Raw genomic sequence first — 18,881 nt, 5'->3', positions numbered from 1 at the left:
AATTTCTGCAACACTCTCCGCAAATCAGGGGAGATGGCAGACACAATGACTCCTTCCTTGAGGATACTCGCCGGCTCAGATAACCCCGGAGAGTCGGGCACAAAACTCCTAGACAGAGCATCCGCCTTCACATTTTTAGAGCCCGGAAGGTATGAAATCACAAAATCAAAACGAGCAAAAAATAACGACCAACGGGCCTGTCTAGGATTCAAGCGCTTGGCAGACTCAAGATAAGTAAGGTTCTTATGATCAGTCAAAACCACCACGCGATGCTTAGCACCCTCAAGCCAATGACGCCACTCCTCGAATGCCCACTTCATGGCCAGCAACTCTCGGTTGCCCACATCATAATTACGCTCAGCAGCAGAAAATTTCCTGGAAAAGAAAGCACATGGTTTGAACACTGAGCAACCAGAACCTCTCTGTGACAAAACCGCCCCTGCACCAATCTCAGAAGCATCAACCTCGACCTGGAACGGAAGAGAAACATCAGGTTGACACAACACAGGGGCACAGCAAAAATGACGCTTCAACTCCTGAAAAGCTTCCACGGCAGCAGAAGACCAATTAACCAAATCAGCACCCTTCTTGGTCAAATCGGTCAATGGTCTGGCAATGCTAGAAAAATTACAGATGAAGCGACGATAAAAATTAGCAAAGCCCAGGAATTTCTGCAGACTTTTTAGAGATGTCGGCTGAGTCCAATCCTGGATGGCCTGAACCTTAACCGGATCCATCTCGATAGTAGAAGGGGAAAAGATGAACCCCAAAAATGAAACTTTCTGCACACCGAAGAGACACTTTGATCCCTTCACGAACAAGGAATTAGCACGCAGTACCTGGAAAACCATTCTGACTTGCTTCACATGAGACTCCCAATCATCTGAGAAGATCAAAATGTCATCCAAGTAAACAATCAAGAATTTATCCAGATACTCACGGAAAATGTCATGCATAAAAGACTGAAAAACAGATGGAGCATTGGCAAGTCCGAACGGCATCACCAGATACTCAAAATGACCCTCGGGCGTATTAAATGCCGTTTTCCATTCATCTCCCTGCCTGATTCTCACCAGATTATACGCACCACGAAGATCAATCTTAGTAAACCAACTAGCCCCCTTAATCCGAGCAAACAAGTCAGATATCAATGGTAAGGGATACTGAAACTTAACAGTGATCTTATTAAGAAGGCGGTAATCAATACACGGTCTTAGCGAACCATCCTTCTTGGCTACAAAAAAGAACCCTGCTCCCAATGGTGACGACGATGGGCGAATATGTCCCTTCTCCAGGGACTCCTTCACATAACTGCGCATAGCGGTGTGTTCAGGTACGGACAAATTAAATAAACGACCCTTAGGGAATTTACTACCAGGAATCAAATCGATAGCACAATCACAATTCCTATGCGGAGGTAGGGCATCAGACCTGGACTCTTCAAATACATCCTGAAAGTCCGACAAGAACTCTGGGATGTCAGAAGGAATGGATGACGAAATAGACAAAAATGGAACATCACCATGTACTCCCTGACAACCCCAGCTGGTTACCGACATAGAGTTCCAATCCAATACTGGATTATGGGTTTGTAGCCATGGCAACCCCAACACGACCACATCATGCAAATTATGCAGTACCAGAAAGCGAATAACTTCCTGATGTGCAGGAGCCATGCACATGGTCAGCTGGGCCCAGTACTGAGGCTTATTCTTGGCCAAAGGTGTAGCATCAATTCCTCTCAACGGAATAGGACACCGCAAAGGCTCCAAGAAAAATCCACAACGTTTAGCATAATCCAAATCCATCAGATTCAGGGCAGCGCCTGAATCCACAAACGCCATGACAGAATATGATGACAAAGAGCACATTAAGGTAATGGACAAAAGGAATTTGGACTGTACAGTACCAATAACGGCAGAGCTATCGAACCGCCTAGTGCGTTTAGAACAATTAGAAATAGCATGAGTAGAATCACCACAATAGAAACACAGTCTGTTCAGACGTCTGTGTTCGTGCCGTTCTACTTTAGTCATAGTCCTGTCGCACTGCATAGGCTCAGGCTTACTCTCAGACAATACCGCCAGATGGTGCACAGATTTACGCTCGCGCAAGCGACGACCGATCTGAATGGCCAAGGACATAGACTCATTCAAACCAGCAGGCATAGGAAATCCCACCATTACATCCTTAAGAGCTTCAGAGAGACCCTTTCTGAACAAAGCCGCTAGTGCAGATTCATTCCACAGAGTGAGTACTGACCATTTCCTAAATTTCTGACAATATACTTCTACATCATCCTGACCCTGGCATAAAGCCAGCAGATTTTTCTCAGCTTGATCCACTGAATTAGGCTCATCGTAAAGCAATCCCAGCGCCTGGAAAAATGCATCAACATTACTCAATGCAGAATCTCCTGGTGCAAGAGAAAACGCCCAGTCCTGTGGGTCGCCACGCAAAAAAGAAATAATAATCAAAACCTGTTGAATAGGATTACCAGAAGAATGAGGTTTCAAGGCCAAAAATAGCTTACAATTATTTCTGAAGCTCAGGAACTTAGTTCTGTCACCAAAAAACAAATCAGGAATCGGAATTCTTGGTTCTAGCATCGATTTCTGATCAATAGTATCTTGAATCTTTTGTATATTTACAACGAGATTATCCATTGAGGAGCACAGAGCCTGAATATCCATGTCCACAGCTGTGTCCTGAAGCACTCTAATGTCTAGGGGAAAAAAAAGACTGAAGACAGAGCTAAGAAAAAAAAATGTCAGGATTTCTTTTTTCCCTCTATTGGGAATCATTGGTCTGGCTCCTTGTACTGTTATGGCTGGCAATCAGGCAACACAGCGTGCAGTAATCAGCGCACATACAGAGATCTGGCAATAACCAAAAACAATAGGACGAGCTCTGAGACGTGGAATCTCTGTAGACTGCAGTACCTGATCTATCCTCACACAACTATAAGCAGCAGTGGATTGCGCCTATCACTACCTATGCAACTCGACACTGCCTGAGGAGCTGACTAGCCTGCAGATAGAAATACAAGCCTGACTTACCTCAGAGAAATACCCCAAAGGAATAGGCAGCCCCCCACATATAATGACTGTTAGCAAGATGAAAAGACAAACGTAGGAATGAAATAGATTCAGCAAAGTGAGGCCCGATATTCTAGACAGAGCGAGGATAGCAAAGAGAACTATGCAGTCTACAAAAAACCCTAAAACGAAAACCACGCAAAGGGGCAAAAAGACCCACCGTGCCGAACTAACAGCACGGCGGTGCACCCCTTTGCTTCTCAGAGCTTCCAGCAAAAGATAATAGCAAGCTGGACAGAAAAAACAGAAAACAAACTAGAAGCACTTATCTAGCAGAGCAGCAGGCCCAAGGAAAGATGCAGTAGCTCAGATCCAACACTGGAACATTGACAAGGAGCAAGGAAGACAGACTCAGGTGGAGCTAAATAGCAAGGCAGCCAACGAGCTCACCAAAACACCTGAGGGAGGAAGCCCAGAGACTGCAATACCACTTGTGACCACAGAAGTGAACTCAGCCACAGAATTCACAACAGGAACCGTCCTTCTTGGGGACTACAAAGAGGTTCGAGTAGAACCCCGAAAAACGCTCGTTTGAAGGGACAGGAACGACTACGCCAGCTGTGACCAGGGAAGAGACGGCCTGAACAAACCTGGGCAGTTGAGATGGTTGCCTTGGTGGACGAGAGAGGAAGAAACGATTTTCCGGAAGGGAAGAAAATTCGATCTTGTAACCGGAGGTAACTACCTCTCTGACCCAGGCGTCGCTGACTACAGACAGCCAGGCGTACCGGAAGGAATTAAGTCTGCCTCCCACCCTGGAAGTCATTCCAGGTGGGAGCGACTCGTCACTTGGAACGAAATCTACCGGAACGGGAGCCAGAGGACCTGAAAGGTTGTCTCTTAGTTCTCCATCTGGGGGCAGGCTTGTAAGAGGGTCTCCTCCGCTCTCCAGAAGCGGACGGTTGCTCTTGTTGGGAAGAGGAGTCATAGGTCCGAAATTGACGAAAGTGCCTAAAAGGCCCAGGGCCCTTTTTATTGAAGAAACGTTTTGGTCTAGACTGAGGGAGGGAAGTACTTTTTCCTCCTGTGGCATCAGAAATGATCTGATTTAAGCGAGAGCCAAAGAGTTTGGAACCCTGAAAGGCTATGTTGGTGAGAGACTTCTTAGAAGTTGTATCTGCGCTCCATGCATTGAGCCAAAGAATGCGGCGTATAGCAATGATGTTGCTACTTGCCCTTGCGGAACAGGCCGCTGCATCCAAGGAGGCAGCCAAAACGTATTTGCCCGCGTGGCCAATCTGGTCTGCCAAATCAGCCAGTTCCTGTGGGGAAGCCGAAGCCAAAATGCCTCGTCGAAGAATCTTGGCCCAGGCGGAAATGGCCTTTGCCACCCAGGTGGAGGCGAAACTGGGGCAGAGGGAAGCTCCTGATGCCTCGAAAGCTGATTTGGCTAGAATCTCAATCTGTCTGTCCGTAGCATCTTTAAGCGACGTACCGTCAGGTAAGGACAGGACCGTCTTGGATGAAAGACGGGAAACCGGCGGGTCCACCTTCGGAGATTCTGCCCATCTGGCAAGAAGGTCAGCACTAAACGGGTATAATACGTCTGGGTGTTTTCTACCTGAGAAGCGCTTCTCAGGATGTTCCCAGTGCTTAGACAGGGTAGACTCCAATTCCTCGTGATTGAGAAAGGAGCGAGATGGACGCTTGACCCGTTTGAAGGAGACAGAAGGATCCTGTGAGGGAACCTCGTCCTGTTTAAGCTTAAGAGTTTGGGAGAGAGCCAAATAGCCTGTATGCCAGGTGTCTGGTCTGAGTCAGACCCGGACTGGGAATCTATGTCTGACCCAAGGTCCTCCTCCGAAGAGGGGAATTGGGAAGAGGTGAGCAGCTTGGGAACTGCTGAGGGACCCGGAGAGTTGGAAGAGGAGCCAGATAGGGACCTCTTTCTAGAACGGCCGGCAGGAGCGTTCTTCTGAGGGTCGATAACAGGTGCGTGCGACTCGCCATGAGAGACGGTCGGAGCACTGGTGGCTGTAGCTATATGCGGAAGTCGTTCAAGCGACTGGACCAGAGATTGGGATACTTTAGTCAAGTCAGAGACTGACTGAGACCTAGCAACTGCCCACTCTGGGGGAGGGGGTGTGCACTCATCCCAAGATTCGGAAGCTTCCTTCAGAGCAGACATGGTAGGCGGACTGCAGGATTGGCAGAAGGGTGACGACTGACCTGCTGACCACTTTTTCTTGCAGCGTGAGCAAGCGTAATGAATGATGGTGGGTTTGGAAACAGAAGCCCCAATAGAGTTAGACTTATGTAGGCTGTGTGCTTATAGTAAGAAAAAAAGGGTTGGAAAGCTCTGCTTGTGTAAGTCTAAACTACTGCAGCGCTTCTTCCAGAGTATGATATACTGCAGGGGAGGGTTGCTAGGGTACGGATAAAAGCGTACCATACAGGAAGGAAAGAGCTGCAGCTGAGCCGGTATCTGTGCCCCCCGAGTGGAGTAGCATCCGGATAGGAAGCAGAATCCAAGATGGAGGAGGAATAGAGGCCTCGTGGGGTAGGGGGGAGTGGTTAAGCGCACAGCAAATGACCGGGAAGAGAAAAACCCCTGATAGGTCCAGCGGCAGAAGGGGGCGTGTGAGCTGTATTAAAATATCACTGGGTGCCAAGAAAGCTCGGGCGATTAGGAGGTGTGGCCGATCGGCCCGAACTGAGGTAAAGTGAAAGTAAAAAAGGGGAGCTGCGGCGCTGAATGGAAAACGCATGGAATAGACGGCAGGGCAGCGCTGACAGGTCCAGGGGAGGGAAGGGAGCCAGCGTGTAATACAAACAACAATCCCCTTCCCCCCGATATATCTTCATTATTTTGATCTTCAGCTCTGTATGAGGGTCGTCCAGGGGCCCAAGGGAAGTCAGGGACGCTGGAGAGAAGAACCCTCTTCCAGGAGACGGCATCAACCCCATTAGGGAAAAAGGGGGGAGGTCACCGCTGGTGACTACCGTCTCCCTCTCAGCCCCCTCCGAGGAGAGGAGTGAGGAGGAAATTCGTCAAGGACCGGCCACCAAACTCACCCTGAGGCACCAATAAAGGCACAGGGGAGAAATGTCCTGCCAGCAGGCCTGAGTGTTGCGATGTGGGTGACACCACACTGCTCGCTCAGCCACTAATGCTGGGAAGGCAGTGTGAATTAACACCCTGATTCCCTAGAAGTTGAATCTGAAAAACAAAATAAATAATTAGTAAAACACAACAAACCTGCGAAAGCAAAAAATGATTAGCTGCGGATCTGGGAATTCCAGGTCCGCTTCCTACAGACACTAAGCACAAACTGAGGTGCTCAGTGCCTGTCGGTGGGTGTTTACTGCCGGGGAAGGTCTATTGTTCTTTTCTTTTTTTGCATAGTGTCAGCCTCCTAGCGGCAGCAGCATACACCCACGGTTATTTGTGATCCCCAATAAAGCGATAAAGAAATATAAAATCACCATGTCGGGAAGGGGATAACAGCTTGCCACTAACTGAATTCTTAACATACCTGATTATAATTTTTGTATTTCTTTTCTATAGGATTCGAAAGATCAAAAACTATGACGAGGATTTTAGCACCAAGGTGTTTCCAGAGAAAGCTCAGGAAATCTTCATTGAAGCGCACAACTGTCTGACACAGTAAGTAGCCTTGCCTTTGTATATGACTTATAATGTCTGCTGCAGAGAGTGTGAAATGCTGCGGATTCTACTGGATCTACTGTGTTTATGTTTTTTACATAATAGATTACTGGATTTTCTGCTTGATGTTATTCCTATCTTTAGAAGTTATCGCTTTTTCAACGGATAAATGATAACTTTCTGATCGGGACCAATTTTTGGGACCACAAACAATCCCAAAAATGGGATTCTGAATTGTCTGATTAGAGTGTGTCTGAGTGAGGGTCCCAGTGGTCAGACCCAATTATTATTATTATGATACATTTTTATAGCTCCATTTATTCCATGGCGCTTTACATGTGAAAGGGGCAAATATAGACAAGTACAATAAACATGAGCAAAACAAGGCACACACAAGTACAGAGTGAGGGAGGACCATGCCTGCGAGGGCTCACAGTCTACAGGGGATGGGTGAGGATACACTAGGAAAGGGTAGACCAAATTAGTGTTTTATCATCTATCCGGTGATAAGTTCTGCTTTAGATTAGTAACATGACCAGCAGTTCACACAGCTGAAAGACAAATGTGAACAAAATACAAATAAAAATGCTAAAATCCAATAAATGTGTATTACTACACTCTTGAGCTCTTGTAATTCTGTCAACCACTCTTTTTAACTGCTTCACGACATGCACTGTACTAGTTCGCCGCATGTCATGTCCCTACCTTTGATGGGGGTTCCAGTGCTGAGCCCACATCTTTCCCGGCACGTCAGCTGTTTTGAACAGCTGACATGCGCCCCTAACAGCCGTGTGTGGAATTGCGATCCACCCGTGGCTGTTGACCTGTTAAATGCTGCTGTCAATCTCTGACAGTGGCATTTAATTCGCGCTTCCGGTAAGTGTGCCAGAAATCCCGCCCATCGGTGACCGTTATTCAAGAAGTATCGTTTCTCCTTGCGGAGATCGACATGCTAAGCATGCCGAGATGAGGAGACTTAAAGCCGCAATGCTCCTCTGGGTAATATGCTAATTATGCAAATTACCTCTTCAGAGAGGAAGAGAGCTTAGCATGTCGATATCCGCAAGGAGAAACGATACTTCTTGGATAACGGTCTGACGCCTCTCACACAGCCAAACCAGATCTCCACTTTGCACTGACGAGGGGCAGTACCCCAAAACACAGTGTTTGCAAATTGAGATTCTGGTTTGTCTATTATCCTAAGTCATGTGACAAGGCTCGTTAAAGGGTCAACATTGACTTGTAGGATTGCTACCTTCCAATAAGTGGCACTAGAGTTCTAGCTCTCTTCCTCTCTGAAGAGACAATTTGCATAATTAGCATATTACCCAGAGGAGCATTGCATCTTTAAGTCTCCTCATCTCGGCATGCTTAGCATGTCGATCTCTGCAAGGAGAAACTATACTTTTTCACCATTTAAATAAAAAACAACCTACCGTATATATTCGCGTATAAGCCGAATCGAGTATAAGCCTAGGGTGGAAAATTCAGCAGCTACTACAATACCCAGATAGATTAGCGAAATTAGGATTATTTAGTCTAGAAAAAAGACGACTGAGGGGCGATCTAATAACCATGTATAAGTATATAAGGGGACAATACAAATATCTCGCTGAGGATCTGTTTATACCAAGGAAGGTGACGGGCACAAGGGGGCATTCTTTGCGTCTGGAGGAGAGAAGGTTTTTCCACCAACATAGAAGAGGATTCTTTACTGTTAGGGCAGTGAGAATCTGGAATTGCTTGCCTGAGGAGGTGGTGATGGCGAACTCAGTTCAAGAGAGGCCTGGATGTCTTCCTGGAGCAGAACAATATTGTATCATACAATTATTAGGTTCTGTAGAAGGACGTAGATCTGGGGATTTATTATGATATAGGCTGAACTGGATCGACAAATGTCTTTTTTCGGCCTTACTATGTTACTATGTTACCGGTAAAATTCAAAAATAAAAATAGATACCAATAAAAGTAAAATTAATTGAGACATCAGTATGTTAAGTGTTTTTGAATATCCATGTTGAATCAGGAGCCCCATATAATGCTCCATACAGTTTATGATGAGCTCCATAAGATGCTCCATATTAAAATATGCCCCATATAATGCTGCACAAATGTTGATTATGACCCATAAGATGCTTCATACAGATATTTGCCCCATATAATGCTGCACATGGCCCCATAAGATGCTCCATAGAGATATTTGCCCCATATAATGCTGCACATGGCCCCATACAGATATTTGCCCCATATAATGCTGCACATAGCCCCATAGGATGCTCCATAGAGATATTTTCCCCATATAACGCTGCACATGGCCCCATAAGATGCTCCAAACAGATAATTGCCCCATATAATGCTGCACATGGCCCCATAAGTTGCTCCATACAGATAATTGCCCCCATATAACGCTGCACATGGCCCCATAAGTTGCTCCATACAGATATTTGCCCCATATAACGCTGCACATGGCCCCATAAGATGCTCCATACAGATATTTGGCCCATATGCTGTTGCTGCGATTAAAAAATCACATACTCACCTCTCAGGCCCCCGCCACTTGCTATACTCACCTTTCCCGTTCCACTGCTGACCGCCGCTGTGTCCTCCCCGTCCTCTGCACTGACTGTTCAGGGAACCAGGGATGTGCAGGGACAGCGCCAGGAGCAGGTGAGTATTATTACACAGCTCCGCTCCCCCTCCCCTGCGGACCCCTGGGTATGACTCGAGTGTAAGCCGAGAGGGTTACTTTCAGCCCAAAAAAGTGGGCTGAAAATCTCGGCTTATACTCGAGCATATACGGTATATATGTTTGGTGTCTTTGAACTCGCAATGACCAGGAGAGATTCATAATGGCAGGTCAGTTTTAGCACTTTTTTTTTAAGTTTCACACCATTTGGAGTTTTTTTCCCATTTTGAAGTGCACAACATTGTAAAACCAATGGTGTCGTTGACAAGTACATCTCGTCCTGCAAAAAACAAGCCCTCACATGGCCATATTGATGGAAAAAATAAAAAAGTTATGGCTCTGGGAAGAAGGGGAGCGAAACACAGAAATGCAAAAATGAAAAAGGGCTGCAGCGTGAAAGGGTTAAAGAAACAAGTCTACAGAGCACTAAAAAATCAATGTTAAAACTCTTTCTTAACGCCAGTAGAACAAATAAAAATTATAACTGCAATAAAGTTTTATGGTGGCAATAAATAACTGCCCTTACTTGGTAGATGCAATGCTGCGCCGATTCTTTGGAATGCACTACCTAGGTTAATACGATTAATCCCCCATCCCCACAGTTTTAAGCGTGCCCTAAAAACTCATTTGTTCAGACTGGCCTACCGCCTCAATGCATTAACCTAACGATCCCTGTGTGACCCATTCAAAAGAAAGAAAACAAATACATAATCAGGTTCCTCGCAACATGTTCTCATACACTTCATGCAGTTAATAGCCTCTGTGTCTGTACTGTTACATACTTAGGCAGGTAACTGGTTCATGCAGCTTTACATGAACACCTGAGCCTTACACCATGGCAACGAAAGCAATTGTTACCATCCACCTCTCGTGTCTCCCCTTTTCCCCAGTTTGTAAGCTTGCGAGCAGGGCCCTCACTCCTCTTGGTATCTGTTTTGAACTGTGATTGTTATCCTGTAATGTCTATTGTCTGTACAAGTCCCCTCTATAACTTGTAAAGCGCTGCGGAATATGTTGGCGCTATATAAATAAAATTATTATTATTATGTTCGATGAAAGTAGAGGAGTGCCTCCAATTCAATTCTTTTTTATTGGTCTTCATAAGACTGTAATATTGTAGCCCATAGTTTTAATGCTTAACCTCTCTCCAACATGGCCAATTTCATTATTACTTTTTTCTTTTTTCTTTCCCCTCTTCCAAGATCCATAACTTTTTTATTTTTCTGGTCACATAGACATATGAGGGCTTGATTTTTTGCGGAACAAGCTGTACTTTTGAATTACATCTTTAATATAACCACATAGTGTACGGGAAAACTAAAAAAGTTCTAAGAGCGGTGAGTGTTCTCGAAATTCTGACAGTTTTCCTTTAAATAGTTTTTATGGTGTACATTGCGTGGTAAGAAAGACCTGACATTATAATTCTCCTCGTTGGTACAATTATGGCTATGCCATTTTTTAATTATTTTGGTGCTAAAACAATAAAAAATTGTAAAAAAAATATATATTTTTTAAAATAAATACGTTTTTTGATTGTCACCATATTCAGAGACTCATAATGTTTTAATTTTTTCTGTCAATGGAGCAGTGTGAGGGCTGATTTTTTTTGTGGGTGGCGATGTCGTTTTGATTGATACCATAGTGGAATAGACATAACATTTTGATCGCGACTTGCAGCTTTTTTTTGTGCTTTTGCAGCAAACTAAAAAAACACAAATTTTGACTTTATTTTTTCTGTTTATGTAATCTTAATATATTTTAGTTTTTGATAGATCATACTTTTATGGACATAGCAATATCACATACGCACATACAAACCATTTTTTTATATCTTTATTTTTAACCCCTTCCCGACCCATGACGCCACGTAGGCGTCATGAAAGTCGGTGCCATTCCGACCCATGACGCCTATGCGGCGTCATGGAAAGATCGCGTCCCTGCAGATCGGGTGAAAGGGTTAACTCCCATTTCACCCGATCTGCAGGGACAGGGGGAGTGGTAGTTTAGCCCAGGGGGGGTGGCTTCACCCCCTCGTGGCTACGATCGCTCTGATTGGCTGTTGAAAGTGAAACTGCCAATCAGAGCGATTTGTAATATTTCACCTATTATAACGGGTGAAATATTACAATCCAGCCATGGCCGATGCTGAAATATCATCGGCCATGGCTGGAAATACTAGTGTGCCCCCACCCCACCCCACCGATCGCCCCCCCAGCCCTCCGATCTGGCCGGTACACTGCTCCGGCTCCCCTCCGTCCAGTGCTCCGCTCCCCCCCGTGCTCTTGTCCGCTCCCCCCGTGCTCCAATCACCCCCCCCCGTGCTCCAATCACCCACCCCTGCACTCCGATCCACCCCCCCCGGTGCTCCGTTCCACCCCCCCGTGCTCCATTCCAGCCCCCCCGTGCTCCGTTCCACGCCCCCCGTGCTCCGTTCCACCCCTCCCGCACTCCGATTCCCCCCCCCGTGCTCCGATCCCCCCCCCCCGTGGTCCCCCCCCACCCCGTCATACTTACCGATCCAGCCGGGGTCCCGTCCGTCTTCTCCCTGGGCGCCGCCATCTTCCAAAATGGCGGGCGCATGCGCAGTGCGCCCGCCGAATCTGCCGGCCGGCAGATTCGTTCCAAAGTGCATTTTGATCACTGAGATAGATTATATCTCAGTGATCAAAATAAAAAAAATAATAAATGACCCCCCCCCCTTTGTCACCCCCATAGGTAGGGACAATAAAAAAATAAAGAAATTTTTCTTTTTTCCACTAATGTTAGAATATCGGTAGGGGTAGGGTTAGGGTTAGGGTTAGGGGTAGGGTTAGGGTTAGGGCTAGGGGTAGGGTTAGGGCTAGGGTTAGGGTTTCGGTATGTGCACACGTATTCTGGTCCTCTGCGGATTTTTCCGCTGCGGATTTGATAAATCCGCAGTGCTAAACCGCTGCGGATTTATGGCGGATTTACCGCGGTTTTTCTGCGCATTTCACTGCGGTTTTACAACTGCGATTTTCTATTTGAGCAGTTGTAAAACCGCTGCGGAATCCGCACAAAGAAGTGACATGCTGCGGAATGTAAACCGCTGCGTTTCCGTGCAGTTTTTCCGCAGCATGGGCACAGCGATTTTTGTTTCCCGTAGGTTTACATTGAACTGTAAACTCATGGGAAACTGCTGCGGATCCGCAGCGTTTTCCGCAGCGTGTGCACATACCTTTAGAATTAGGCTATGTGCACACGGTGCGGATTTGGCTGCGGATCCGCAGCAGTGTTCAATCAGGTTTACAGTACCATGTAAACATATGAAAAACCAAATCCGCTGTGCCCATGGTGCGGAAAATACCGCGCGGAAACGCTGCGTTGTATTTTCCGCAGCATGTCAATTCTTTGTGCGGATTCCGCAGCGTTTTACACCTGTTCCTCAATAGGAATCCGCAGGTGAAATCCGCACAAAAAACACTGGAAATCCGCGGAAAATCCGCAGGTAAAACGCAGTGCCTTTTACCCGCGGATTTTTCAAAAATGGTGCGAAAATATCTCACACGAATCCGCAGCGTGGGCACATAGCCTTAGGGTTAGGGTTGGAATTAGGGTTGTGGTTATGGTTAGGGGTGTGTTGGGGTTAGGGTTGTGGTTAGGGGTGTGTTGCGGTTAGGGTTGTGTTTAGGGTTATGGCTACAGTTGGGATTAGGGTTAGGGGTGTGTTGGGGTTAGTGTTGGAGGTAGAATTGAGGGGGTTACCACTGTTTAGGCACATCAGGGGTCTCCAAACGCAACATGGCGCCACCATTGATTCCAGCCAATCTCGTATTCAAAAAGTCAAATGGTGCTCCCTCACTTCCGAGCCCTGACGTGTGCCCAAACAGTGGTTTACCCCCACATATGGGGTACCAGCATACTCAGGGCAAACTGCGCAACAATTACTGGGGTCCAATTTCTCCTGTTACCCTTGTGAATCAAAAAAAATGCTTGCTAAAACATAATTTTTGAGGAAAGAAAAATGATTTTTTATTTTCACGGCTCTGCGTTGTAAACGTCTGTGAAGCACTTGGGGGTTCAAAGTGCTCACCACATATCTAGATAAGTTCCTTGGGGGGTCTAATTTCTAAAATGGGGTCACTTGTGGGGGTTTCTACTGTTTAGGCACACCAGGGGCTCTGCAAACGCAACGTGACACCCGCAGACCATTCCATCAAAGTCTGCATTTCAAAAGTCACTACTTCCCTTCTGAGCCCCGACGTGTGCCCAAACAGTGGTTTACCCCCACTCATGGGGTATCAGCGTACTCAGGAGAAACTGGACAACAACTTTTGGGGTCCAATTTCTCCTGTAACCCTTGGGAAAATAAAAAATTCTGGGCTAAATAATTATTTTTGAGGAAAGAAAACGTATTTATTATTTTCACGGCTCTGCATTATAAACTTCTATGAAGCACTTGGGGGTTCAAAGTGCTCACCACACATCTAGATAAGTTCCTTTGGGGGTCTAGTTTCCAAAATGGGGTCACTTGTGGGGGGTTTCTACTGTTAAGCCACATCAGGGGCTCTGCAAACGCAACGTGACGCCCACAGAGCATTCCATCAAAGTCTGCATTTCAAAACGTCACTACTTCACTTCCGAGCCCCGGCATGTGCCCAAACAGTGATTTACCCCCACATATGGGGTATCATCGTACTCAGGAGAAACTGGACAACAACTTTTGGGGTCAAATTTCTCCTGTTACCCTTGGGAAAATAAAAAATTGCAGGCTAAAATATCATTTTTGAGAAAATAATTTTTTTTTTTTTTTCATGGCTCTGCGTTATAAACTTCTGTGAAGCACTTGGGGGTTCAAAGTCCTCACCACACATCTAGATTAGTTCCTTTGGGGGTCTAGTTTCCAAATTGGTGTCATTTCTGGGGGATCTCCAATGTTTAGGCACACAGGGGCTCTCCAAACGTGACATGGTGTCCGCTAATGATTGGAGCTAATTTTCCATTTAAAAAGCCAAATGGCGTGCCATCCCTTCCGAGCCCTGCCGTGCGCCCAAACAGTGGTTTACCCCCACATATTGGGTATCTGCGTACTCAGGACAAACAGGACAACAATATTTGGGGTCCAATTTCTCCTATTATCCTTGGCAAAATAGGAAATTCCAGGCTAAAAAATCATTTTTGAGGAAAGAAAAATTATTTTTTATTTTCATGGCTCTGCGTTATAAACTTCTGTGAAGCACCTGGGGGTTTAAAGTGCTCAATATGCATCTAGATAAGTTCCTTGGGGCGTCTAGTTTCCAAAATGGGGTCACTTGTGGGGGAGCTCCAATTTTTAGGCACACGGGGGCTCTCCAAACGTGACATGGTGTCCGCTAAAGAGTGGAGCCAATTTTTGATTCAAAAAGTCAAATGGCGCTCCTTCCCTTCCAAGCCCTGCCGTGCGCCCAAACAGTGGTTTACCCCCACATATGAGGTATCAGCGTACTCAGGACAAATTGGACAACAACTTTCGTGGTTCAGTTTCTCCTTTTACCATTGGGAAAATAAAAAAATTGTTGCTAAAAGATAATTTTTGTGACTAAAAAGTTAAATGTTCATTTTTTCCTTCCATGTTGCTTCTGCTGCTGTGAAGCACCTGAAGGGTTAATAAACTTCTTGAATGTGGTTTTGAGTACCTTGAGGGGTGCAGTTTTTAGAATGGTGTCACTTTTGGGTATTTTCAGCCATATAGACCCCTCAAACTGACTTCAAATGTGAGGTGGTCCCTAAAAAAAATGGTTTTGTAAATTTCGTTGTAAAAATGACAAATCGCTGGTCAAATTTTAACCCTTATAACTTCCTAACAAAAAAAATTTTTGTTTCCAAAATTGTGCTGATGTAAAGTAAACATGTGGGAAATGTTATTTATTAACTATTTTGTGTCACATATCTCTCTGGTTTAACAGAATAAAAACTCAAAATGTGAAAATTGCGAAATTTTCAAAATTTTCGCCAAATTTCCGTTTTTATCACAAATAAACGCAGAATTTATTGACCTAAATTTACCACTAACATGAAGCCCAATATGTCACGAAAAAACAATCTCAGAACCGCTAGGATCCGTTGAAGCGTTCCTGAGTTATTACCTCATAAAGGGACACTGGTCAGAATTGCAAAAAACGGCAAGGTCTTTAAGGTCAAAATAGGCTGGGTCATGAAGGGGTTAATGGGGGAAAAGTGTGGGGTAGATGTTTTGAACTTTTTGTGTTCTTTTTTTAAATTGTTTTCATATTTCATGCAGGCGATGGCGCATAGAATGTTGAACCCTCCCATTTCTGTGTGCTGTAAAGGCTTCTGCAAGAGATCAATGGTGGCATTTAACAGGTTAACTGTTGCAGGCTTAAGTTCGCTCCACCCACTGCTGTGGAGACAGGTCCTTGCCATAACAATTAGATCTGCGGATAAAGGTGGAGCGGTGGTTGTTATGGATACAAAGAACTATGTAACAGACATCTTTAACCCCTTAGCGACCGCCGATACGCCTTTTAACGGCAGCCGCTAAGGGTACTTAAACCACAGTGCCGTTAATTAACGGCGCTGTGGAAAAAGTGAATAGCGCCCCCCAGAGGCCGATTTCCTCCGGGGTCTCGGCTGCCGGGGGTAGCCGAGACCCTAGAGAACATGATTCGGGGGGTTTTTAACCCACCCCGCATTTGCGATCGCCGGTAATTAACCGTTTACCGGCGATCGCAAAAAAAAAAAAAAACGCAATCTCTTTTTAATTTCTCTGTCCTCCGATGTGATCGCACATCGGAGGACAGAGAAAAGGGGTCCCAGGTGGCCCCCCAATACTCACCTATCTCCCCCGATGCTCCTCGTGTCTCCCGGTGGGCGCCGCCATCTTCAAAATGGCGGGCGCAGTGCGCCCGCCGGCCGGCACCGGGAGAATCTTTGGGGTCTCGGCTGCCGGGGGTAGCCGAGACCCCAAAGAGCCTGTTTTGCGATCGCCGGTAATTAACTGTTTACCGGTGACCGCAAAAAAAAAAAAAAAAAAAGTAAAGTGTAATTCTCTGTCTTCTGATGTGATCGCACATCAGAGGACAGAGAAATAGGGGGATTCGGGGACCCTACAATACTCACCTGTGTCCCTGGATCCTCTTGCTGCTCCTCCTGGCCGCCGGCAGAAGAAAACGGCGGGCGCATGCGCAGTGCGCCCGCCATCTGTCTCCATCTGCCGGCCGGCAGAAGAACAGCAGTTGGGGCTAAAATTAGGGGTAGGGTTAGGGGTAGGGTTGGGGCTAAATTTAGGGTTAGGGTTGGGGCTAAATTTAGGGTTATGGTTGGGGCTAAATTTAGGGTTAGGCTTCTTTCACAATTACGTCGGTACGGGGCCGTCGCAATGCGTCAGCCCGACATACCGACGCACGTTGTGAAAATTGTGCACAACGTGGGCAGCAGCTGTAGTTTTTCAACGCATCCGCTGCCCAATCTATGTCCTGGGGAGGAGGGGGCGGAGTTACGGCCACGCATGCGCGGTCAGAAATGGCGGATGCGACGTACAAAAAAAGTTTCATTGAACGTTTTTTTGTGCCGACGGTCCACCAAAACACAACTGATCCAGTGCACGACGGACGCGACGTGTGGCCATCCGTCACGATCCGTCGGCAATACAAGTCTATGGGCAAAAAACGCACCCTGCGGGCACATTTGCAGGATCCGTTTCTTGTTCAAAACGACGGATTGCGACGGAATGCCAAACGACGCAAGTGGGAAAGTAGCCTTAGGGCTAGGGTTAGGGTTGGGGCTAAAGTTAGGGCTAGGGTTGGGGCTAAAGTTAGGGTTAGAGCTAGGATTAGGGTTAGGGTTTGGATTAGGGTTGGCATTAGGGTTACGCTTGGGATTAGGGTTAGGTTTGGGATTAGGGTTAAGGTTAGGGTTGTGATTAGGGATGTATTGGGATTAGGGTTAGGTTTGAGGTTAGGGTTGAGATTAGGATTAGGGGTGTGTTGGATTTAGGGTTTTGATTAGGGTTATGGTTAGGGTTGACATTAGGGTTGTTTTGGGGTAAGGGTTGTGATTATGGTTAGGGTTAGTGATTAGGATTATGGATCAGGTTGGGATTAGAGTTAGGGGTGTGTTGGGGTTAGGGTTGGAGCTAGAATTGGGGGGTTTCCACTGTTTAGGTACATCAGGGGGTCTCCAAACACGACAGCCAATTTTGTGCTCAAAAAGTCAAATGGTGCTCCCTCCCTTCTAAGCTCTGCCGTGCGCCCAAACAGTGGGTTACCCCCACATATGGGGCATCAGCGTACTCGGGATAAATTCGACAACAACTTCTGGGGTCCAATTTCTCTTGTTACCCTTGTGAAAATAAAAACTTGGGGGCTACAATATCTTTTTTGTGAAAAAAACAAAAATGTTTTATTTTCACGACTCTGCATTCTAAACTTCTGTGAAGCACTTGGGCATTCAAAGTTCTCAACCACACATCTAGATAAGTTCCTTGGGGGGTCTAGTTTCCAAAATGGGGTCACTTGTGGGGGGTTACTACAGTTTAGGTACATCAGGGGCTCTGCAATCGCAACATAATGCCCACAGACCATTCTATCAAAGTCTGCATTCCAAAAAGGCGCTCCTTCCCTTCCGAGCTCTGCCGTGCGCCCAAACAGTGGTTTACCCCCACATATGGCGCATCAGCGTACTCGGGATAAATTGGACAACAACTATTGCAGTCCAATTTCTCCTGTTACCCTTGTGAAAATAAAAACTTGGGGGCTACAATATCTTTTTTGTGGAAAAAAAATTTTTTTTTATTTTCACGACTCTGCATTCTAAACTTCTGTGAAGCACTTGGGCATTCAAAGTTCTCACCACACATCTAGATAAGTTCCTTGGGGGGTCTAGTTTCCAAAATGGGGTCACTTGTGGGGGGTTTCTACTGGTTAGGCACATCAAGGGCTCTGCAAACGCAACATAATACCCGCAGAGCATTCTATCAAAGTCTGCATTCCAAAACGGCGCTCCTTCCTTCCGAGCTCTGCCGTGCGCCCAAACAGTGGTTTACCCCCACATATGGGGTACCAGCATACTCAGGACAAATTGGACAACAACTTTTGGGGTCCAATTTCTCTTGTTACCCTTGTGAAAATAAAAACTTGGGGGCTAAAAAATCTTTTTTGTGGAAAAAAAAAATATTTTTTATTTTCACGGCTCTGCATTATAAACGTCTGTGAAGCACTTGGGCATTCAAGGTTCTCATCACACATCTAGATAAGTTCCACAGGGGGTCTAGTTTCCAAAATGGTGTCACTTGTGGGGGGTTTCCACTGTTTAGGCACATCAGGGGCTCTTCAAACGCGACATGGCGTCCAATCTCAATTCCAGCCAATTCTACATTGAAAAAGTAAAACGGCACTCCTTCTCTTCCAAGCTCTGCGGTGTGCCCTAACAGTGGTTTACCCCCACATATTGGGTATCAGTGTACTCAGGAGAAATTGCACAACAACTTTTGTGGTCTAATTTCTCCTGTTACCCTTGTGAAAATAAAAATTTG

General features: G+C 46.0%; 1 protein-coding gene across 1 annotated transcript in view; it reads left to right on the top strand.

Annotated features, from left to right (window-relative positions):
• Positions 1-18,881, top strand: part of MRPL45 (mitochondrial ribosomal protein L45) — a 41,197-nt gene that overhangs the window by 9,899 nt on the left and 12,417 nt on the right. The window contains exon 4 of the mRNA XM_069751708.1: positions 6,607-6,705. Coding sequence (XP_069607809.1) covers positions 6,607-6,705 — 99 coding nt within the window. The remainder of the gene's footprint in view (positions 1-6,606; positions 6,706-18,881) is intronic.

The sequence above is a fragment of the Ranitomeya imitator genome, chromosome 2 (genome assembly GCF_032444005.1).
Source record: "Ranitomeya imitator isolate aRanImi1 chromosome 2, aRanImi1.pri, whole genome shotgun sequence".
Taxonomy (NCBI): Eukaryota; Metazoa; Chordata; class Amphibia; order Anura; family Dendrobatidae; genus Ranitomeya; species Ranitomeya imitator.
This window is presented reverse-complemented; position numbering and strand designations above follow the sequence as displayed.